The sequence below is a fragment of the Sorex araneus genome, chromosome 2 (genome assembly GCF_027595985.1).
Source record: "Sorex araneus isolate mSorAra2 chromosome 2, mSorAra2.pri, whole genome shotgun sequence".
NCBI classification, from domain to species: domain Eukaryota; kingdom Metazoa; phylum Chordata; class Mammalia; order Eulipotyphla; family Soricidae; genus Sorex; species Sorex araneus.
In genome coordinates, this window is record NC_073303.1 from 361,589,880 (window position 1) to 361,615,936 (window position 26,057).

At 38.4% G+C, this 26,057-nt stretch overlaps 1 protein-coding gene across 1 annotated transcript in view; it reads left to right on the forward strand.

Moving 5' to 3' along the window:
* Nucleotides 1–26,057, forward strand: part of DCC (DCC netrin 1 receptor) — a 1,194,095-nt gene that overhangs the window by 1,089,039 nt on the left and 78,999 nt on the right. Inside the window, exon 22 of the mRNA XM_055127868.1 lies at nucleotides 15,994–16,059. Coding sequence (XP_054983843.1) covers nucleotides 15,994–16,059 — 66 coding nt within the window. The remainder of the gene's footprint in view (nucleotides 1–15,993; nucleotides 16,060–26,057) is intronic.

Sequence of the window (26,057 nt, forward strand, 5' to 3'; positions counted from 1 at the left end):
TTATTTCAAGAAGCACAAGAGTGCTTATATTCCACTGCTTAGTGTGGGTGATAAGTGGGGAGATTATACACAAGAAACTGATTTCCCTACAGTTCTTTCTAGAAGTCTCTGATCAAAATCCAGCAGTATTGGTTGGCTAGTTTCTGTCTGGCGCTTTCTTCCTGGCTTCTGTAGATAGTCACCTACTTACTGTGGCCAGCCATGTCACACAGAGAACAAGCTCACTCCTCTTTCTTCATACACAAGTACTAATCTTATCAGATAAGGATACTGCTCTTGAGCCATAATCACAAATCCCCTCTCTCCAAACAGATTTACTTTATGTGTTCGGACTTCAACGAATGCATTTTGCAAGGAACACAACTGAGCTCAAGACAGCCACACTGAAAAATGAAATATTTTCTTTTCACACTCCTGCTGAGTATTTTCTCTTGTTTTCAGGTGAAGAAGCAAGGGGTAATTATTGCCCAAAGTCACAAATATACTTGTGGGCAGAGTTGACAACCTTACACATTTCTTATTGCCAGAGAGTAGGTTGCTGCTATCCTTATGAAATATATGGCTTATGTTCTTCATAAAATAGTTTTAAACCTTTAGTGCTTTCTACCAAAGCATTTACAAAAGCTTCTTATTGGAGGCTCAGTAGAGAACAGTGATAACTATAAACAATGACCATTTTTTTTTTTGCTTCTTGGGTCATACCTGGAGATGCACAGGGGTTACTCCTGGCTTTGTGCTCAGGAATTACCCCCGGCAGTGCTGAGGGGACCATATGGGATGCTGGGAATCAAACCCAAGTCGGCCGCATGCAAGGCAAACACCCTACTGGCTGTGCTATCACTCCAGCCCCAACAATGACTATTTTTCAGAAATGAGTCATGTATCAAGCTGGACTTAATAGAAGAAACTACTTGATTAAGGGATGATTAAAGGACTACTTTCTCCCTCCTTATATTCTGCTTAATTCCTACAATGTTATTTTCCGACTCTGTGGTATATGTGTAAATAGGTAATTCTTAGATGAGTACAAATGTTTCGATTTTCAGGGTGTTCAATGGAAGCCTGTTATGGCAATAAAATTAGGGACTTCATAGGGGGTCATGTGACCGTTACACTTGCCCTTATAGACACAGACAAGCAGGCAGCATTTTAACAAGTAGACAGACCAGTGTACTTGCAGAGGGAAGAGATTATGATGAAAAGACCTAGATCACTGCCGGGATGAATAATAAAGAAACTGCTTACTTTGAGCATCTTTAATGCCCCATAGCCTGCTGAAGAGTGGTTTGAAACACTAGACCTAGGAAAGATATAAATCCTTGGACTGCTCTGTACATCCAGATGAAGGTCTGCTGAGGACTGTTCTCCCAGAGGAGAAAGAGAATTACTCCTACAGTCTAAAACATCGCAAGAACAACCCAATAGAAAAGAGAAGTGGGGAGGGAACAGCACCCCAGGATTTATTTAAGATGGGAAGCATGTCTAACCAGCACGGACTATGGAACACGCTTCCAAGAGAGGATGCGGAGGGCTGTTTTTATGCCTGGTAGAATGAGGATGGCATCAGTCTCTACGTATTTGGTAGTTTTGAAGGACACTCACCTCATGCCTGTGTGTGAAGGGGAACAGTGGGAATGGGAAAGGGGGAGGAGTTGAGGAATATACGATGGGTGTATATCCTGTGTACAGAAGATGGTATAAAGGTGCCATGGGGTGTGTGGTTTTAGTGTGGCTACGAGGAAGGTGACTAGGTGGAAGAGTGCTCAGGGCTCCTTCTGCAGTTCCCCAGGGGTCTGCCCTTCTTATCAGCACAAAAGGAGCCCTAGGGGTTTTTTCTTGGTTCCCATCAAAGCCAAAAAAATGGAAACAAATGGCTTCTCCCAGAGGAGGGTTGGCCTATCTTCCAGGCCTCCACCCAGTCGGCTCTCAGGGTCTTTCCATTACCAGGAAAAGCACCTGAGGCAGGCTTCCAAGCTGGGGGCTTAAGAAGTGGGGGGTGGGGAAGGTAGCTGGCATAGAGAAGGGACCACCAAGTAAATGATGCTTGGAGGGCTTGCTCCGGATGGGAGATGCGAGCTGAAAGAAGACTATGGACCAAACATATGGCCACTTAGTACCCGTATTGCAAACCATAACACACAGAAGGAGAGAGAGTAAAAGAGAATGAGCCTGCCACTGAGGCGGGGGGGGGGGTGCGGGGGGAACTGCATTGTGCTGTCTGGGGCCTAGTCTCCTGAAAGGGAATTCAGTCAGAACACCCGAGGCAGGACTTTGACAGACTTTTTATTTTTTCTTTTTAAAAGAAAGGAAAATCAGATTCTCTGGGAGATGTTTGGAGTGGGCTGGCCCAAGAAATGGGGACTAGCCCCTCCTAAGGCACTGCAGTGAGTTTTTATCTGATGGGAGTCTTCTGTTCCCAGCTGTGGGTAGACCCTCATTCTCCCTAGGCTGTATTGTTTTCCTAGCCGGAAAGTCCTGGCCTTATCTCCTCAGGATGAAGGAGCCTTCGGCAAAAAGTACCCTCCTCTCCCCTGGGAGCACTGTTGCAAGGATCCTGGGGAGGCGGGTAAGCATTTTTTCGATTGAGATCCATACTCAGGAAGCTTTGATTCTGGGCGGTGTCACTGTGTTATTAGTCGGGGTGGGGAGACATCTGGGCGAACCCCTCTGATCACATCATATACCTCCCCCAGGACTCCTGGCTCTCTCCCCGCCCCCCCCACTCCTGCTTGCATAAACTCTCCTCTGCTCTTACCTGACTCCCCACCCTATCACTTCTAAATTGTGGATGGTGGCAAAGAGAAAGGGCAGGAGTTGTTCCAAACCTTGGTCATGCTTTTCTGTGCTGGGCCGTGGGATGACGGCCAGCATTTCTGCTAGCCAGGCAGACCCCCAGTGTCCACTCTCTGCTCTGAGCCCAGCAGAATTGAGTCAGAGCCTCCCAATGCCAGGACCGTCCTGCCCCTGTGATCTGCTGTGTGATGCCCAGCAGGCATGAGACTCCTGTCACCTGTAAAACGCCAACTGGATCCTAAGGTTTTACTTTTTTAAAAATTTCATTCAAGACTTATGAAACTTAGCCTTAGGAGCCCTAATGAGGATGTAAGGCACTTCCTCCCCACAGTATCACCCTACTTCCTGTGCACCGAACATCTCGTTCTCCTTACAGGACACACAGCAAGGTTGAAACTGGCCCAGACACCAAAGTACAGAAGTGGCTAACTAATGGCACTTAGTGATCACAGGCTAACTAAGCAGAATTAGATTCTGTATACCAGGCTCTGCCGTGAGGGCGAGAGACTCTCGGTAGCTTGCTGGGCTCTCCGAGAGGGGTGGAGGAATCGAACTCAGGTCGGGGCATGCAAGGCAAATGCCCTACCCGCTGCGCTACCACTCCAGCCCTTACTGGTGCCCGCTCGAGCAAATCGATGAGCAAAGGGATGACAGTGACAGTGACAGATTCTGTATAAGTTATGGAAACAAACGTAATAAGTTCACTGGTACTGGCTTTGTTATCAGAAAGAACCTCAATGGCACCACCATTAAGTTCACCTAGTTTAAAGGCTTTGTCTTTCCTCAACAGGGCATTCAGGCAAAGTACTTAACACTACACCTGCCATTTTACACCTGAGCAGTTTTAGTCTCATGAATAAACAGAATGTTAATTGTTTCCAATTTCTGGAAAATAGGGTTTTTCAAGGTAGTCTAGTCAAGCTTGGAATTTAGTTAATGTAATCCAGACGTTATGGGGACTGGATTACAGCAGCCAGGCTGCTGTTTGAAAAATTGAACCCTTTAGCACGTTTTGATGGGAGCAGCTTAATTGAAAACTTAAACCTCCTTTGGCTATGATGGTGTATAATTTTAGCTCACTTTGTTTTTCAATTGCTAGCTACACCTCCTTGGAAAAGCTATTCTCATTTGTCCTTTGCCCGAATTCTGTATTTTGTACTTCTAGAAATCATGAAAAACAGAGGTTCAAAAAATGAGTAATATGATTTTAATAAATCGTGTCTGAGCTTATCATATTCCCAGCAAGCAGCTGCCCAAGGCAACCATCAGGATGTTTATGTCTTAATAAGTAACTTTGAAAGAAATAAGACATAGTACTCTTAAGAACTCATCTGATTCATGATCTGATTTTAACTTCCTTAGACTTTAGAGATAGATGTTATCTTCCGTTCCCTTTTGTCAAAGGACAGACAGGATGGAGGCTAAGGCTTTGCATGCTGTGTACCAGGTTTGATCTGATGCCATATAGTGCCCCCTCCCCCCACCAGCCCACACAGAGCCCACCAGCACTGATCCCTGAGCCCAGAGCAAGAGTAAGCCCTGGGCACATGCACAGGACTTTTGTGAAGAATCCTTCAGATAGATCTCTTAAACAGGTTATTTTTTACTTTTCTTGTAAGATGAACTGAGCTGCACAATGTCCTTATTTGTGGTGGATGAGAGCCAAGTATCCCGTTTCCAGTTTTATTTTCTTCCCACTTGTACCAGTTCTGGGCTCTCTACCCTCAAGTTTCTTTCCGGAGACACAGATGGTTCATTGTGACTTCCAGAAGAAAGTCAGTTCTAGAAGTGAATGATCAAAATCTGGACTATTTAGCACCAACCTCTCTTTTCCAACCCTAAGATATATAGTATATCCCAAACACTGTGAAGAAAAGTGAGTCAGGGGGTCCCCTTGGTAGGAGCGTTTGGTGGCGTAGAATCATGTTCCCCCAGCAGATGGATGATGAGATTGGAACCAGCTACTGATGATCAATGGACATTTAATTCAAAACTGAATAGCACACTTATAGAACACGTGAGTCGGGCTCGAGATACAGGACTGCACGTAGGTGTGATTGATCATTTACAAAGCTAAAGCATTTCACAGAGGTAAAGCATTTCGTTTGGGGAGATCAATTCAAGGAGAATCTCCGTCTAGAAGCCTCTGCCCATGGGTGATATTCCATCTGTATTACTACCCCCCCTGCTGCTAGTACACATTAAACTTAATCACATTAAGTTTACTTCTTATTAATATAAGAAGTTATATGGATGAACACAGTAAGAAACATAGATTGCAAACTTAGTTCTCTGTTCTGGAGACATAGGGGCTAAAGTAGCTAAATTCTAGACTAAGTCCTCAGATCAGTTTAGCTTTTCCTACCCTATGGAAAAGCTAAGGTCATTAGGTCCATGCTTTATGGTTTCTAGATTGCATATATATAATAATAATAATAATCACAAATGTATATATACATATATACGTATATATATGTATATATATCTCAAAGCCAGGGTAGCTTTGTTCCTTGCCCTGGGTCCATCTAGAGATCCCTTGGTGGAACCCAGCTCTTTGGGGTGTTAGGGACTATGGAAACTTAAGCCTGAGTCCAAATAGCTATGACAGATGCTCAGGAGTAAATATATTTGAAAGCCAATTAACTCCCAAATATTAGGAGCATAGTATTAATGGTCTTTCTGTGTTTAAACAAAGTCCATTGCTCTATAGTAAATAGGAAAAGGTTATAGGGGAAAGTGAAAAGCAAGTAATTCACTACACATATGAAGTCCAGAGTCGTTAGAAGGTTTGGCTTTATAAGTAACCAGGCCTGGCTAGGGGAATATAGTAGCTAATCCATATGAGATGTAGAGCACAAAGGAAAGATCAAAGATGAACATGGGGAATTAGGAATGCTCATAAGAGCACTGTAAGCTTCTCTGAAGAAAGGGAGAAGGACAATTCACAGCCTAAAACACTTGTGGTTAATATCCAACAAAACACCACATTTGTATAATAATAATCACAAATAACTCTAGAAAAAAAATCCTGGCAATTAGTTATATTTTCACCAAAGCTTTGTGCTCTAATTTGTTCTCCACGAAGCTTAGTGATGTTTTCCCTCTTTTCTTATTTCACAGGGAAGTCTTCATCTGTTCATACTCCCTCACCAATCTTCATTTGTTCCAACATTTTTTCTTAATTTTCCAGTCTTTTGTTCTTCTCCATAACCACAATACCCAGCACATTCCTTGTGATGGTTGATGTTATTCATTTATAATGATTTTCTATTTAAATCCCAATGTCTTATTTAAGTTGTAAATTCTTTGCAGGCAGGGGACTGGTCTTTGAGATTCTTCCCTTCTTGCCCCCATAGAATCTAATTTAGAACCTTTTATAGTTGCCCAATATTTGTTTGTTGAAATAAATTATGGGATAGACCATAAGAAAAATTCATAGTATGAACTGCAAATAGACTTTACCATCAAATCAAAAGTTTGTGTTGGAAAGTCCGCAAATAATAGTGCCCATAGCTATAAAAACTAGGTGCTTTCGTCTTGAGTTCAGAAATTAAAGCCAAATGGAAAAGTAAGCTCTCTCTGATATAAGAAATGGAGATCATATTTGTAGATGACGCTGACCTCCTGCCATTTTCTTGACTTCTACTCATCCCTGTTAGGAGAAAATTCACTCGCTTATATTTCACAGGTGCTTGTAATTGAGTACAAAATGTACAAATATCAAATCTAATGAATGCTGTTGAATTTGGAAATCATGAATGTGCCAGGGAAGAAGTATCAGAGACTCACTTCTGACTTGCTGCTCTGTAACCGAGCACCGTGACGGACATGCAAAAGCTAAGAAAGACGAGCAGCTCTGAGTCTTCCCAAGCTTCCTCACCTCACCCTGCTCTGCCCGATACATTTCTGCTCATCCTTTTATTTCTCATTTTAAATGTACCTCCTGAGAAGCGTTTTTTTCCTTCTAGACAGAAATGGTCACTGATCTATTTTACCAAAATGTCACCTTCCTAAAAGGATTTGAATTACAATACGATGATTATTCATTTAACATTTTCCTTCTCACTCTACAATCATCATTTCATGTCCTGAGTGCTTAGAATGCTGGACCCACACAACCATTTGCTTGTGATGGAAACATGCATGAGCAAGTTTTCATTTCCCAGCACTGTCTTTATTAACACATGGCAGTGGTGTAGGCAGTAGTAGGGTTCTCACACGCTAGTGCTTTCAGGAAGTAGCTGCAGCTTCTAGATATATAGTCACTTGGAAAAGAAAAGTCTTCATGCTCTTCTGTTCTTTTCCCTGTGCTGTTCCCCACCTTCTCAGATACAGACATATCTGACACTTCCTTTGGGATAAGCTCATATAGTCCTTTCAGATGGAAAGAGCTTGTGTGAATCACTTGGTGGCTTTTGAGAACAGTTATTATTTTATTACCCACATTTCCCATTTTGTAGTGTGGCAAATGAGCCAGCTCTTGGGAAATCTGGTTATCCAGGAAAGTTGCATTAAGAGGAATGTAAGAGAAACAATATGCATTAATATTTTAATAAAGGCAATCTACACCTAAACTTGGTTTCTTTATTTTTTTTAATGTTTGGCTTTTTGGGTCACAACCGGCACTGCACAGGGGTTATTCCTGGCTCTGCACTCAGGAATTACCCCTTTCGATGCTCAGGGGACCATATAGGATGCTGGGAATCGAACCTGGGTCAGCTGCGTGCAAGGCAAACGCCCTATCTGCTGTGCTATTGCTCCAGCCCCTAAATTTGGTTTCTTAACCATACTTAATTATATTATGAGACAAGGATGCATATGAAGTTTCTGGTGGAAGACAATTCTGAGATTATACTTAACACCATATTATTAATACTACTATTTTCTTTACTTTTTATCCTCTTAGTAATTCAATTGTTAACAGAAGTTTCATTTTAAACTTAAGTGTTAGTTATAATTATTCATACATCTGTCGGGCATGTGATATGTGGAAGTTTATGATGCATATTCCTGGGAGCAATTTACAAGTTTCTATTGGCAACCAGATAAAAGAAACAGAGACTAATTATACTTACTCGGATATAGGTGAGAATATAGGGACTCCTGAAAATGAAATCTGTAAGCAGCCTAGCTTTTCTCTCCTGGTCAGAAGATCATGTTTCTTTGTCCAGGTCCTTTGCTCTCATGAGATTTCCTTTTTGAGGTCTTTTTTTTCCCATTTTTTCATGTTCCCTTGCAGTTTATTAAAGTTTAACAATATCAGAATTCATAGGAATGGGATATGTTTATTCCCCCTTTTTTTCCCTTTTTTTTTTTTTGTTTTGCTCTGCGGCTATACCCGGTGATGCTCAGGGATTACTCCTGGCTCTACAATTGGGGATCACTGCTGATAATATTCAGGGGAACTATATGGAATACCGGGGATCAAATCCTGGTTGGCCACTTGCAAAACAACCACCTTAGTCTTATCCACTGTACTCTCTCCAGCTCCCAAATATGTGCATATGTATGTATATGTGAATATATATATTTACATCACTGCATCACTGTATCACTGTCATCCCGTTATTCATCAGTTTGCTCGAGCAGGTGCCAGTAATGTCTCCATTACTCCCTGTCATGTGCTAGTGTAGCCCGATGGCATATTGGGAGCTCTGTTAGGATCAGAGAAATGAGGACCATTGTTGTTACTATTTTGGGCGTATCAAGTACGCCACGGGTAGCTTGCTAGGTTCCGGCTTATGGGTGGGATACTCTCAGTAGCTGGCTGGGCTCTCTGAGAGGAATGGAGGTTTTTGGGGCCTCTCATCACCTTTACAGGTGTTTACCTCTAATCACCTGTACAGGTATATATATATATATATATATATATATGCATATATATACACATATATATATATTTGTTGTCTACTGACTGAATCCCGTCAAATATGGAAATATGGTGTGGTATTTATGTAAAATGAGTAGGGAATGTTTTTTGATGTGTCACACGGCTGCAATCCAGGAATACGTTCACTCATATGTGAGGCTCGGCCCAAACATGTGGAAAGCGGCCCTGAGTGAAAATAGCCCCCATAACCAATGCCACCAGACATTGCACCAGGCTGTTTTCACTCGGGGCATCCCAGAGGGGGGTGGATAAGAGCCTTCCCTGCCCCAAGGGACCCAGCCCTAGCAGCCGACCTCCACAACCCAACCACCGCCACATTCCAGGCCACTTACCACATGCTTTGGCCAAGCCTCACGCATGAGTGAAGTCCCACAGAACCCAAGTAATGTAACTCTGTGACCTAGACTCTGGGCTCAGTGGGACCCGGGAGCAGAGATCTTCTGCCGCCTGCTTCCACCCCCCCTTGTCCCCCGGCCCCCGTGGGTCACTCCTATAGCCAACTCCAGCCAGCGCCAGATAATCTCCTCATCGGCCACCATCCAGAACTCACAGCTGCTTCTCCCAGAACGGAGCATAAAATGAGGCCCCCATATGTGTACATATATAAACTTTTCCTTTTCTCTTTGGCTAACATCTACTCTCCTATCAGAGATACAAATACTTGATTTAGCATAGTGTTTTAGAAAAATAACCTTCATGCCTTTAAGAATATGCTGTTTAAAACTTTTCCTTACTTAAAAACAATTACATAAGCAGTCTCCCTTTATCTGTCAGTCGCCAGACCCTGCTGAAGAGACACATATGTTTAAGGAAGTCAGAATCCAAAATCAAGCCAAGATGTCACCCCGGTCCAGAAATTAGAGGTTCATTTGTTTAAATTCTTCATGTCTAAGAAGATTTATTTCCATTATTTTTCCAGAAGTGTTCCAATTAGTTTTTTGGCTCCTGGCATCCTCTTGCATTCTTTTCAAGTTGGATTTTTATAATTGCCTAATAACTTTATTAATGACACATATGTGTGAAAGTATAATCTTAGATATTAAATTGATTTCTAAATCATCAGATCTAACTGGCCAGATTTAAGATTGATTCTTAAAAAATGAATTTCATATCTATGAGACAGGCAGACATGAGAACTCAATAAAAACCCCTCAAAACCCTGCTTTTGATAGTGAAGGAATGAGAGACCACTGCTTAATTTTGCTTCTGGACTCTGCCTGATCAGAATAGGCCATTAAATATTCCTACAAATTCCTGTTCCTATAAATTATTGCTCTTTCATCTCCACAAGTGACACATTTGAAGGAGATGGTTTGGAAAAAGGAAGGCCAAAAGGATTTATTGAGACCAAGTCTCAATTATGGTAAGAATATGAGCACTACCTTTACTTATAGAGTGGTAATCTAATTTATTCTCATCAACAGATTTTCATGCTAACTTGAATATACTGTGCTGAACCTTAGGAAAACTTGAGGGGCTTATTTCTCTTGGTGTATTCTTAAAACACCATTGCATGAACTAAATTTGTGCACCTCAATTATAAGATGTCTTGATATCTTTAGTCAAAATCAGCATTATTGTCAATAGTATGGTAAATTAATTCTTAGATATATTTAAAGCAGTGAAAAATCATCTGCTTTTAATATATCTCAATATGATCATGTAGTGAACTATGAAACTGTTTTCAAGTGGTATTAATAGATATTCTTTTACCATTGGTACAAAAGACATGAAATCAATATGATTTCCATCATTATCACTAGAACTATTTTCAGAGAACCAATTCTATTATCAAGAAGCTATCTATCTCTCTGCTCTGTACCCTTGGTAGATGTGTTTTGAATATTTATTAGATGGCCAGTCTGGATATTTGGTTTAGATTATGGTTCATATGATTTCTCTTGGGATTGATTATGTGAGTACAATTCTGGAACACCTCTTTTATCCACAGAGAAGATGGATTAAAATATAGAACTATCATATCCAGTTTTCTCCATGTCTTCTCAGTATAATTTTTAACTCACTCATCTCCAAACTTAAACACACTAGAAGAAACTCATAAACTTACAAAATAATGACTCTAGAACTGAATTGTCAGTTGAATTAATATCTGACAGGTATTGATAAGATCTACATTGGGAATTATTTTTGATTTGCCCATCTGTGGCAAATATGGGCATGTAGTACAAACCTTAGTATTGTTGCATTTTACACACACCTCATTTAAAAATATGCAAATGATATTTTAAATGATTTGTGAGAATAGGTGCATAGAGAATAAGTTTTACAATAGTAATCACTGAAAATCTACTCACGTTATTATTCTTTATTAGCACATTAAAGAGATACTAACTATTCTCTTATCAAATGCTGAGCAGTCATCTTCATTTTGGTAAACACCAAGTAATGCAAACAGAGACCCTCTCCTTAAGCCAGGTCATGAGAAATCTATCCATTTCCCCTCAATAATAATAATCTTATTTTTTTGTGTCTTTTATCTTTCTGCAAGTACCATTTCCTGGTTTTAAAGCCCAAAGCAAATAACAAAATATTTGCTTTAATCATCAAAACTTTGTAGAAGTGACTTTAAAAAAAATTGGTTGAAATGATCTGGAGGAAATTCCTAGTTGGCCAAATGATGCATAAATTGATGACTCTGTTACACCTATATTCTTTATTTCAACCTCAATTTCTGCTACTAAGGACATTAGGGACAGAATAACATGAGATTCTTCTTTCATATCCAGTAGAATCTATTTTCCTCAGAGTCAAGTTTGATTACATATTTATATGAAATTATGATATTATTAATTCTACAAAATATTACCCATTTCCAATTTATTTAGTCATCTTAAGCTTCATTTGAATTAAAGATCTTGAATATATTGAAATTTATTTCATTATTTCTACAAATGTGGCATTAGATTTTCAAGCATTCCTTTGCTATTTTGGGAATTTTTAAAAGTAATGTTAAGCTGTGCTCAGTTTTTGACTTCAACCAATGTTTATTACAGCTAAAACAGTGAACCTTCTCCCATGCTAGAGAGAAATGCATGAAGTCAGGTGGGTCCTTTCACATCAAACAAATGAAGGGGTCAAAACCAGAGGAAGCCCGCACCTGTGAATACCACAACCAAAGTGTGTGACCCCCGTGAGCACTGAGTGTTTAAGCACCAGAACCACACTGCATGTGATTATTGTGGCATCAACAAAGGGGAAGAGAGAGAAAATGCAAGCACAAAATCACTGGGGAAGTGGACTAAACTGCCACAAATTATTGAGAAAAACCAGTTAAAATGATATTAGTCGGGCAGGAGAGATGGTACAGGGGTTCCGGAGCTTGCCTTGTAATGCAGCTGGCCCTGGTTTATATCCTCACACCATATAAATTCTCCCACTCAATCAGGGAGTGACTCCTGAGCACACAGCCAGAAATACCCAGAGCACCATTGGCTGTGGCCTCCAAACCCCCAGAATAAGAAAAAAAAAAGAAAAGAATAAGTAGGTAAAGAAATAATCATACTAATGATAGTCTCAAAGGCTTATTCAACATCAAAACAAATTTATAGATTTTAAGATGAATATAATTGTGATACATAAGGTTAAAATGAGTTAAATGCAAATAAAATATGATGTATCATTTTAATCTTATATATCACAATTAAATTTATCTTAAAATCTGAGTAGTAAATATTTTTAATTAAAAATAAACATGACTTTATTATAGTAGATAAATTAACATATTCTTAAACTTTTTTAAGTCAGAGTAAATTAAAAACCCTTTGCAGTTATCTCAAGTTAACCATAGCAGGCTGATATGGGATCTGGAAATGATAATCCAACTCTACCTATCATGGCAGGACCCATATCTTAATCCATTTTAATATTATCTCTTCCCGCAGGATCATCTAGAGCTGCAACTTATATACAGCAGCACTGAATAAATTTCACATGGAATATTTCCAGTTTTAAGCTCCATTAATAAAGCGAAGACCTCTGGGATAGGACAGAGTTTATCTCTTTCATTAATTTACTTTCCTTCCAACCACCTTCCAGAGTCTAATTAGTTCTCTGTTTTACAAATTTGTGCTATGAAATTAACTAAGTTAATTAAACCCATTCACTTGTTGTCCCACAACAAAGAAAGGAACATCCTTAAGAACATTTGATGTGTCAAACAGCGTCACTTAGCGTCCTCTTCCATCTCCAACCTGTCCTCTTTCCACAAGGTTTGCTGTTCTTGCCTCAAAACAATGAAATAAACTTTCTTCCCCCTAACAGGGGGAATTATTGTCTCCTTATGGAGTACTTTGTTCAATTTGAAAGTCAGATTTTAGAAGATAGAAACATAATAGCACATGAAATTTTAAATGTTAAGTCTTTAGATCTCCTACTACATCAGTATCCTGGATGAGTTTTATTTCTTTACTGGTGCAAAAACTCTAAAGCACCATAAGTCCAACCTTGTTTGTTGATGATATTAAGCTACTCTAAAATACTTTCTATTGGGCCAGTTAAGAGTTATTTAATTTTCTTTGGAGTTATCAATGGTAACCAACAGGAAGTTAAACAATGTCAGTTCACTGAACTGTGAGGATAGAATGCTCAAGATTTTAGCTACTATCTCCTATTTAGGGAGTGTTTCCAGAATTCCTTTATTTTACTTAGTGTTCTAATCTTAAAATATCTGGTTTCCTTCTATTGGAATTCACAATGTAATCAATAGACTTACTTAATCTAATGGATACGTACCTTAGATTTACCTAGAGCTTTATATCTAAATAATATATGAATGAGTTGCGGCTGTGCACTTGTTTCTGTATCCTCTCACAAATTACCTGGGAAAATGAAAAACTTCATTAAAAAGTCATTTGTCAGGATGCTAAAGGGAAAGGCAAATCCTCCATAGGCTGTCTTCCTAATTTTCAATCAATACAGGATTACTCCCAACAGGAATCATTTATTGCTTTACTGGCTTAAGTGATGGGGCTCTTAGCTTCTCTTTTGGCTGACTGCTTTGCAATCTAGTTGTTTTCAGATGTTAGAAAAGTCATCTTGATATTTTTTCAGAATTCTGTCTAACTTCATTTCTACCAACATTGATCTCACAGTGTCCCACGGGCAAAGCTTATCTTCTTTGTAGTGAAACTCAAATTTTTTCCCCAGAATTTCTCTTTATTTCAATTATTCCTCTCTCTATTCCCCCTAGCCCCATAAACTCACAAACCTAGGAACTTCCATGCTAACCTCAACCCCCTCTATGCCCACAGTCATTGACCAACAACGCGCTTAGTTGGGTTGAAAACATATTATGATGTTTTCAGTTTATGCTGAAAATGGAAAATGATAAGACTGAATCAATTTATTCATTGCTTATCTGAAACTTGACATCTTAAGCTCTGGTTGCTAACAAAAGTGTTTTTTTTAATTGTGAATTATGTAATATGGTAACAAGATTTAAGTTATTTCTTTGCAACTATTTTGTAAAGAAAGCATTAAGGGTTTGGAAACGCTTTATTAAGAAGGATGTTTGGTATGCAAAGGATGTCACAAAAGCAAGACTTGGAAATTGTAAGGAAGAAAATTAAAATCTCTCTATATATATGAGAATTCCACTTATATTATTTTAGCTGATTACCTCAGTTGCTTTCCTCTATATCATCCACTAATTGCATTCAGAAATAACCCTCTGAAACAAATGAAATGGAGAATTAGCTATATTCTTGTATGTGTTTGTACATAGATTCAACTCCCAAAGGTTTTTCTATTAATGGTTGACTTAATAGATATTCTAGAATTCACATTCTAATAAAATAATTACAGTTTTACAAATGTACCAATAGAATAAGTATTACCTGTGATGAAATGCCATTAGCTACATTTAGATAAGAGTATAATTATTTCTGGTTATTTTCTGGTTTAGTTCTCTTAAATACTTCTTTACAGCTGCCAAACACCTAATAGAAGGCAGTGTTTCAAACAACGTGATACTAAAGAACCCATCTCACATTCCTCGAATCTTTATTAGAAAGATTCAGACCATGTGGGTTATAAGTTACCTTGCTATTCTCTACTTCATATCTAATATGTCATTCCCAAGTGTCTCTGTGGCATGTCACACTAAAACAACTCAAAGCCTAGCTATAAGAGAAAATGTGCAGTCTCTTTGTAGAATCATAAGGGTCATTGCCCACAGAGCCATGTCAGACAAGCAGTGGTGTAGACAGGACCTCTTCCAGCACAAAAGACATTGACAGTTTCTCTAGGAGATCGACCAGCACCCTTTCATTTGGTGGTGTTCAGGAGAACAACATTGAAACTCATGTCACTGCTGTGCCTTTTGGTTCCATGCCATCAAAACCAACTGGAAGAAAACAAAAGCAGAGAGAGCTGTATCTCTAAATAGAACTGGATTTAGATTAAAACACTCTATTTTATTAGGGGTTCAGGAGCTGCCTAGCCCAGCGGGTAGGGCATCTGTCAGATTTTTGAGCGATAGCACAGTGGGTAGGGCATTTGCCTTGCATGCAGCCAACCCGAGTTCAATTCCTCTGCCCTTATCAGAGAGCCCGGAAAGCTACCAAGTGTATGTCATCCATATGGCAGATCCTGGCAAGCTACCTGTTACATATTTAATATGTCAAAAACAGTAACAACAAGTCTCACAGTAGAGATATTACTGGTGCCCATTCGAGCAAATCAACGGGCAATGGGATGACAGTGCTATTGTGATACAGTGATAGACATTAATATTTTTTTACAAAATATTATGACTTTAGTATGTTCAGTAAATAGATGAATTGATATTCTGAGGTTACATTCAGCTGTGCTCAGGGATTACTCCTGGCTCTGCACTCAAGGATCACTCCGACAAGGCTCAGCAGATCATATAGGGTGCTAGGGATCGAACCTGGCAGGCCGTGTGCAAGGCAAGTGCCCTACCCACTGAACTATCTCTTCAACCTCTCTCTAGATATTTTTGAGAACAAAGTAATCTTGCCCAGTTGTAAGATTTATTTTTTTAAGCACATATTTAAAGCATATGGCATTTTTATTTGTTTTGTTTGGGGGCTACACCGGCGGTGCTCAGGGCTTATTCCCAGCTCTGTACTCAGAGAGATCACTGGTGGTATTCAGGGGACCATTTGGAGTGCTGGGGGTTGAACCCTGCTGGCTTGACTCTCTCTCTGGCCTCAATTATTAGTCTATTTTTTTAAGAAATCTGTTGTTTGTGTCTTTTTGCTTTTGTCTCATTTGTGGTTTCGTATTGTGTATTCACAAACATTCTAATGTGCTTTTTCAATAAACAGGTCGTCACGGGGATGGAGGTTATTGGCCTGTTGATACTAATTTAATTGACCGGAGCACTCTCAATGGTAAGTATACAAATTAGCTTCTATTGGATTATTTATGTCGATTAAATTTAGGTTAATTTTGGTGCATCTGAGGTAAATTTTCCATTGACTGCAAGTGGCAAGGACCAATTGACACAGGGTTTTGGTGAGAGTCATAAAAACAAAGATGCTGACATGCCAGATGAGCACTGACAAGTACATAAAACAGTCAAAAAATCCCAACATAAGTAATTTAAAAACTAGAAACAGGAATATAGAATAAAACTAGATGTTCATTATTTCAGTGTACTCAGTGAGACAAAATACAGAGTTCTGGAAGTCCTGAAAATTTTTAACCTGCTCATCCTTCATAGCCAGAGTGTCTAAGCATTGAGGACAGCCTAGGAAAGTGAGGCATGAGGCACACTGCACTAGGTAGCTGGCAGTCTTCTTCACTCTTGCCAACTAATCCAATGTTTCAGTAACGATTCTCTAAAAGCAATGATGTTACTCCCCAGAATCCAGCCCATTAGACCCCATGGCTACAATTTTTAGCACATGGAAACATTTCTTTCACCAGTGCTGAATATGATGCAATTGCCCATGAACAATGAAAAAACTTCATATTGCTCTTAAAGCACTGGGTATTGTCACAAAATGTAGCATTCATCTAAATTTTCATTTAAGGCCACAAAGATCCGCAATCTTTCCTGGAAAATTTTGAGCAGCAATGTAAGCATGGCTGAAACTGGAGAGACAGTTAGCTATTAGATTGTCAACACTGACACACACAATGTTTGGGATTCCAACCAAATCCCATCATGCGTGCAAACCCAGTGAATTTCACACTACCCATACAATAATCAGAACTCCAAGAATTATCTTCAGTTTATATAATAATTTCATTCTAGGATAATCTAAGATCAAAGGGAGGTCATCAGTTCCCAGATTGGTGCCTCAAGTTTGAAAAATTTCATCACTAGAGTCTCAGGAGACCCTGAATAAAAGTAATTCATCCTTTTAAGTTATCCACAGAGTTCTCTCAGACAAAACTAGGTTTAATCCAATTTAATCCACGACCTATGTCGTTGGGGAGGGGAAAAATGTCAAAAAGAATATTTAGTGCTCAGACTACTCATGAGCTGTCACGTACATGTGAACTTAGGGCACTTTATAAGGGATTTTCTACCCTGTAGGTATTTGGTCCACTTAGAGCACATTAGGGATTTGCTAGTTGGGAAAGGCAAAAAGGTTTCTGCTACAGAGCACAGCACTGTAGCACTGTCCTCCTGTTGTTCATTGATTTGCTCGAGCGGGCACCAGTAACATCTTACAACAAATTGTGAGACTGGTTGTTACTGTTTTTGGCATACTGAATACGTCACAGGTAGCTTGCCAGGCTTTGCTTTGTGGGTGAGATAGCTTGCCGGGCTCGGTAGCTTGCCAGGCTCTCTGAGAGGGACGGAGGTCGACCCTGGACCCAGAGCAGTGCTTGTAGTAAAGCATCTAATTGTCCTGCACTGTCCAGGGGTGATAAGAGTCACCAATGATGAGAGTCATTTAATCCTGTCCTGAAGAAATGAAGTGTCTGTAACAAAACTTAAGAGTTGTTTCTGAAACAGCATCAGTAGTGTTTGCAGCAATGTGTCCCAGAGGAGCATGTGAGAGATGTGAGATAAATCTGGCCGTAGCCTTAATAGATATAAGAGTACAGTGAAGCTCCCTCTTATCTGGAACTGACAGGTGATTTTCATAGGTATGAAGTTCAACCCAGGCAAATGGCAACTTCCATCACTGTTGCAATGTACACTAATGTTTACCTACATACTGGACGTATTCTCCCAGTCTTAAAAAAATATTAAAGAACAAAGTTACTGATAACTGACTTTTAGGCATATAATATTTCAATATCTACCTCACCACCAGTATCAACCTCCCTTCACCAGTGTTGCCGTAATTCCCTGCCTGTTTTCCTAGTTTTAAATTTGTGGTTACCCAATGAGGTAAGTCCTTCACCTAAAAGCTTTCTTTATCTGAACATTCACAGCACTTACCCAAGGTCTAGGTACTCTGTGAAGTCTCTGAAATGCTAGAATTTAATTTTGGTTTGATATTTCTCACATAAAACACACTAATAAGGTCTTAGTCTAATGGGAACATTACAATAGTCCAGAATCCTGGAGTTGGGGGTTAACAATTTCCCACACCCAAATGGACACAAAGCCTTTCTCCATTGTGAACACGGCGATGTTCACTGGTGTTGGAGCTCGGGCTAAATGACTTTGCTAATCACGAACACTTTAAAGAGTTCTCTGCCGTGTGAGCTCTGGTGCTTAATGAGGCTAGAGACATGGCTAAGAGATTTTCCACACTCAGTGCACTGTCTGGGTGTTGATCCCGAATGGATGACTGGCATTGTGGGTAAAGGCTCTTTCACTTTTTCTGCTCTCATCCAGTCTGTTCACTATGAACTCTGGTGTTTTAGAGATTGGCTGTCAGCAAATAATGTCTCCCATTTGTAAGAAGTTTCTCCAGTGTTGAAGAAATTTGAGCATGTGTGTGGGGGGGGCGGGGATGGAGGGTGCTAAAACAACGCTCCCCCTGACACACACATCCAAATTTGTCCCACTAATATGTCTTTCTTAGATTAGATATCCAAGGTAGGTAAAATTGAATTTTAGAAAGTGATTTATTGGGAATATTTTCCCTAGAGACTGTGTTTGCTTTTTCAAAGTCCTCCTATTCCTTCTTGCTATTATTTCACAGTCAAGATTAGATATTTATTTCTGTACATCCCAATGGAGCCTTCATCTGCTGCTTTGAGGATGACCAGATGAGATATTATCTAGAACCGTATGGAAGAAGCAGATTGGTGTTGGAGTTGTTTTCTAAGAGTCCTTAATTTGGCTAAAATCAAAACTATGGAAAATGGACTGATATAATCCAAACTCCTAAGGGACTCTGTGTGTTTGTGTGTGTGTGTCTGTGTGTGTGTGCGTGTGTTTATACATCTACTCACAGATATATCTATATATATGTTTGTATGTTCCTTTAATATGATTTGTAAATGTTTGGTTTAATAAAATTAATTTTATGTATTAAGATACAAATATAACCATTTATACTTACTTCTAAGGTTATCATAAATAATCAGCATGCAATTGAAATATCTTTCACAGCTTAGAATTTTCATGTGTTTTTCCACTGTTCCCTTAATTCACTATTGTGGTACAACTAATATCTCAAATATGGAATTTATGAAATATAAATGTGTAGATATTAACAATTTTATAACTTCATAGATTTGTTATTATACTACATATCCTGTTGCAATTTGCATTGATGTGTAACTTTGCTTTTATGTTTATCAATTTGTTTACATATAACTCACCTTCATTTATCTTTGCTACTGTGTAATATTCAATTCTGTGAATCTGACACAGTAACTTTGTTCAGCTTTTATGAGAAATTGAATTGCTAAATAGGTAAGTGTCCATTGGGCTGATATTTTGTTTAAAATAAAATTTATGTAAGAACTTAAAATTGCAAGCTAGAAGTTGGTTGCTGAATTGGAAACTAAAAAGTTCATGTGAATTAAGTGATCATTCCTTATCATTGAATGTGATAATCTAATGCATAGATCTCCCCATAGGAGATACGTAGATTCATGGAGTAGACCAGCTACTCCAGTCAAAGACTCAGTGTCCCCTTACTTCTGGTAATATGGGGAACATATTTTAATTGCCGATCTCTGTTTTCTAACTTCTGGACATAACCTCTTTTGCTCTCAATAAATTTTACTTAACCAGATAAATGCAATTTCTAAATATTTAGTCTTCTAAATAAATTGCAATCAAGCCTGTCTTCTATATTCAGGATGTTATATATCTTTATGGGCTGGAGCCATAGCACAGTGATTGGGCGTTCGCCTTTCACGCAGCGGACCCGAGTACGATCCCCCGCCCCTTTCAGAGAGCCCAGCAAGCTACCGAGAGTATGGAGCCCATGCAGCAGAGCCTGGCAAGCTACCTGTGCATATTGGATATGCCAAAAACAGTGACAATAAGTCTCTCAATCAGAGACGTTACTGGTGCCCGCTTGAACAAATTGATGAGCAGTGGGACGACAGTGATATATGCTTATGTCCTTATTTCTCTATGATTATATTTCTCTAGGTAGTTGCAACCCTCATGGCTCGCTAATATATCTATTATGCAGATTCTCTTTATTCATTTAATTACATGACATTCTTATGTAGGCATTTTAGTTTTAAATACTTATTATGGTTTATTTCTGATGCTGATATGTTATAAGCTTCAGTGTTTATATGAGACAGTTTAGGGAGATCAAAACTGGAGGGTGAGAAGAGGAATATCTTGGAATTAAAAGCAGACTAAGATTGTGTTCATAAAATAGGAGCTAGTTATACACCTCCCCCCCCCAAGTTTTCAGTTCATTGCCTTATTCTCTTGCTTTGAGTTTTGTCCTGTCCCAATAATATCCCATGCATACATAATGCACACAAACTGTTCAGAAGTGTTACTAAGTCCTCGTTGCATGCAGGACCCTTGCTCTAAGCAATGGGCAGAGATTGAAAAATAGACCACTACAAGAGCAGTACACAGGGGGAGAATTACCTCTTTGTGGACAGCAGGGAAATACACTTCAGGAAAATGAAAGAGAGGAAGAACAATCTCAGGGATATGAGGAAGCATTAAGGAAGGTTGTTGAGTTTGTGTGGGGAAACATAATTGCCATGTTTTATACCCTGAGAGAGAATTTTAGGCCTGGAGCCCAGGCCAGGAATGAACATTGTTCTCTTTAGAATCATCCCACAGAGCTAATTTTGAGATGCTTTTTTCTATAGAGAGTTCTAAATTGGAATTCATCCCTACTTGAAGGCGTGACTATGCTCTACAATAAGATAGTACTGTTTGGAGAAACGGAGTACTAGAAAATTAAAGAGGAAGTTGATATGAGTACTTGGAAGCCATAAGTGTTCCCTCTTAGCTTCCACTACTACTGAGCAATGCTTATGTGTGTTTAAGGTGGAGAGATGCAAGCCAGAGACACAGAACTCTGTTTTCTCTTAACCTGGATGTTCTAAAATGCTCTATATTCTGCATAGTATTGCCAGAAATCACAATTAAAACATGGAAGCCTATTAAATATGAAATATTTCTAATTGCTAAAGAATGTGAAAAAAATAGGACAAGAGATTGCATCCTGGAGTATACATGTGTCTCAAGTATGTAGGCATAGACCACTAGAAATGATACTAATTTAATTTGCTGCCTATATTTATGCTTCTTTAATTTGGTCACTCAAACTTTGGATCAAGTCTAAACATTTGATGATAACTTTCTGGACAATAAATGAGTTCTCTTGAGTGAAAAGAGAACCACAACACAAATTTGACATCAACGAAAAGTAAACAAGCCTTTCCAGAGGAGTCAGACTTTAGAAGAATGAATGTAGTTCATTCAGAACAGAAGAGAATGATAAGGATTGAGAGAAGTGCTTATTATTTTATTTATTTTTTATCATTTAATTTAGGGTTTCCATTGAGAAGTATACTTGTAATTAAATGTGACTTGATATACATTATTTCTCAGGAGAAGATCATAAAAATAAAATAGACTAATAGCATCCAGGGGTTCACACTAGTTTAGATGAATTTATTGATATTACCCTACCTCAATTTTCTGCATCACTAAATGATGTTTTAGTTATTTAATGTTAAATAGATAGAATGAACCTGAAGTATTTCTAGAATCCCTACTTCAAGAAAGCACTATTACAGGCTATTTTGCTAATTATTTTGAATTGATAAACTCAGGGAGATATGAATAGTAGAGGGCAAACATAATCTACTTTCTATTTTATTTTACTAACAGATAAATTATGGTAAATATGTCATTTGACTTTAGCTTAGGCTATTATGAGCAAATCAGCAAAGGCATCAGAAAAACCTGGCTCCCTAATTAAAATTCTGCTAAAGTTTTATACCTTGAGAAGGGGGTCTATTTTCCAAATAGATCACTTGTATCACTTGTCATCCAGTAGATCTTTGATTTGCTTGAGCGGGTGCCAGTAAAGTCTCCTTTCGTCCCTGTAGTGTGCTAGTGTAGCCCATCTACTTGGGCTACACTTCCAAGTAGATGTACAAATGAAATCCTGACTGATAAAATTCTAGCTCCAACCACTTTACAAAGTGGGCTGCATCAGCAAGAACATCTTAAAATTAAAGTATTTAATACTCATAAGCAATAAACATTACATACATCTACTCTTAGAATGACAGAAGTACACTTGGGGACTCATAAGAATCATAATAGAATAATGACTTATAGTCAAATTACTCAAACTAGTTGCAAATAAATTTAACTATCTTATACTATCTCACATCTTTAAAAATGCAGTCTTAGAATTCAAATAAAGGAAAACAGAGCAACAATTCATATTTACTCTTCTTAGTTGAAAGGCCTTAATTAAATTGAAGAAACTTAAGAGACTTCCTAAATTATTTTTATGTCAAGTGAAGTCAATGTTAATATGTGTTTATATGGTACCTTTTTTGTAATATACTCAGTTTTGAATTATGGTCCTCAAGGAAAATCTTCAACTTCTAAAAAAATTCAATTCCATAGTTTATATGAATGATGTAAACAATGACAAATACTTTGATTCAATCATGTTTTTCTCATTAAGACAAATCATGAATCTATTTTTGTTAGCTTTTCCTATAACTTACAAAATTAGAATTTAAATTAAAATATTTGATTTTGACTAATAGATCTATAAACCCTACAAAGATATTATATTGACACAAACATTTAAAATCTACACTTTAATAAAGAATTCTAAATCAATATTATTATTTTTTTAATATTCAATAACGTGATAGGTATCTGTTAGCCACGGTTTAGAGTATATGTATAAGAAAAATGGCCATGCTTTGACATCTAGTTTTGAAAAACTGCGTTTTCCTCCATAACTCAGTATTATTTTAACTAATTGTACAAAGGCATACGTAAGTGTTCTTATCAAACTGCATTAAATGATCATTCTGAGATTGGTAAAGTATATGATAGTCACCTTATCGCAAACCTTAGTGAGCAAAAATAAAAATCCAAAGCTAAAATTTTGCTCCTTTCCCCATGAAAAGATGGTAGAAGCCAGAGAGATCACTCGTACAGCTTTGTATAGGCTATGCATTTAGGAGGTCTGGGTTCAACGCCCCAGACTACCTCGTTCCCTGAGCATCATTGAGAATGACCCTGAGCACTGAGACAGAAGTAGCCTTGAATGCTTCTATGTGTAGACCCCAAATCAGAAGTAACAAATAACTAGAGTGAACTGAAGTCCCCAATGCAATAATACCACATCTAACACCTGTTTCAAATGATTTTTTAAGGTTCCCAGATTAATCCCAAACTCTGAGCTATAGAGCTAAGTTTTAGTACTATATGACACAAATTATAATTATGTGACCTTATTCTAGCCACTTAAAATATTTGTATATTTCAGTCTCAGAATTATCCTACTTGGGGCTGGATAACTTTTATCATGGGGTCTGTGATATGCTTGTGGCATTGTGGGATGTTTGGCAGCTTCCCTGTCCTGTACTGACTAGGCATCAGTACTGCCTCCCGCCCCCATGTATAAGTACTTCAAATGTCTCTAGTTTTTGACAGATCCCTCCTAGAAGGAGGGTCAGAGTCTCCCAAGTTGAAATTCCCTGATTTAAATTACCATTCCCTAAAGGTTTTCCCAGGGAGCAGTGGGTCCCATGGGAGGTTCTGAGGGAAAAAAGTATTTCATTGTCATGTAAGTATTGGGAAACTCAATTGGACACCTCTCCTTTTGCAAGTCTGCCCCTCTACCTGAACACTGAATCCTAGGGTGGGGAATAGTTCTTTGCTTTTTAAATCTTTCTTCTGGTGACCTCTTCCATTTCCCAAGTCTTACATATTCTACTCCTAGTCTGACTCCCAAATTTGTACCTCTAGTGTAATTCTTGCTTCCTCTCTCTATATTTTCATATATTAATCCTCATATGCTCCAAATTAAACTAATGTCCTTCCCTTGTTAAACTTCCTATTTCATCCTCTCCTTGTATCTGTCCCTGGTGACATCCCTATGAAGCTATCTTTTCTATCAGCCTACTTTGTTCGATGATCATTGCTACCATCTTGATTCAAGGTCTCATCATCTTTCTTAACTAGTCTCTGCTTCCACCACAAGCCATCTCCTCAAGCAGGAAGAGATGTCTTCGTACCACAAATCAGGTCTAGCTCTTCCTTGCTGAAGACACTAGTATGCTACTGTTCATAGGATGGCTGCCTGTGATCTACAAGACCTTATATCAACTAGGTCTTAGTTCTCTTTCTAATCACATTTTGCGACATTTCCCTTTGGATCCCAGTGTGCCAGGACTATAGTCTGTCTCAACTCCTTCGTAAAGGAAGATGAACAAGCTCTAGCTATAACCTCTGTTATTTTCAGAATCAAGCCTTCCATGCCCTCTGTCCTACTCCAATTATATCAGCACACTGCATCTTTCTACATAAACTCTATCTTTTAAGAAGCAAATATTTATTTGCTTCATGATTTAAATCTTTCAGAGTTAAGTAGCAAGTTCCCTGAGATCAACAGTCATGTCTTCTCTTTAACAGTGTAGGAAACGATTGTATTATTGCAGTTTAGAAATTGTCCTCAGCCCATACAGTGTACAAGAAGACAAAAACAAGCAAATTATTCTGAATCTATACAAGGGTGGTGCTAACAATACTTTGAGGTAAGTTTTACAGTCTAGCTTAAATTCCCTTGCCAGCCTTTTGAGAAAAATAGCTCTCACATTGGAAATGGAGCGTTCACAACTTCCCTCTAATAACTCTGTCTTGATCCCAGATGAGAAGTAAACCTGACATTCTGTTCATGTCTAGTGACAGGGACAGTGCTTATTTTAAGTAAGGGAAAGACAAGGCATTTAATATACAGAATTTGTTTTCTATTTTTGGTCCAACTAGTTCTAGAAGGTCCAGCTCTACATCACAACTGTATGTACTCTTTAATATAGTTTTTGGTTTTCTTTGTCTGCTTAAATCTTTTCATGACTCTCCCTGGCTGTACTGAGATATAATTGGCATATACATTGAACGGTAAATGTGTGAATATATTGATTTGATATAGTTTTATCTTATGAAATTCTTATCAGTATAATAACAAGATGTCATGTTACTCAATTATGTTTTATATCTTTGATGAGACCATTTGATATCTCCTCTCAGCAACTTTCAGTTATATAATATAGTAGCATTAACTATAATCATCTGGTACATTTTACTATTAGAATTCATCTATCTGAAACTGGTAGTTTGTGTCTTTTTACCAATATCTCTCATTTTTTTCTTAGGCCCACTGATGACCATTTTAGTTTCTGGTCTACGAGCTTATCTTCTTTTGAACACAGATACGGGATATCGTATAGATTTTATTTTCTGTCTTTCACTCAGGTTAATTCCTTCAAAAATCTTCCATGTGTTGATAAAAATATGATATTCTTAGCACCTAAGTGGATCTCTCTGTAAATATTCCAGAAACAATTGGGTACATTCTCTACTCTTCCTGCTTTGCCTCCAACTGGCAAGGCACAGGTCACATTAACATGGTAAAAATAAATCCAAGATTTGAGGGAAGAAATATGTTTTCCAACTTAATTGGCCAGGGAACCTTTTCCCTCCATAACGCTGATTAATATTTCATTTTAGGGAACATTGAGCTCGATTATCAGGGAGATCTCTTCTAAATGGCTGACCACATAACACTTTATTTCAGGGGGAAATGCTCTGAAAGATGCTAATGCCACACGAACTCTTGTGCAAATTCAAAGACCTGTGAAATTATTGAGACATATGTTGAGCTTCAACTATTCTAATGGCCAAATTAAAAAAAAAGTCTGAGAAGAGAGTGATTGTAGGACAGCAGTTCATCACCCAACTAAGGCTTTCATTGGCTCTCTTTCCCCATTCAGAAGT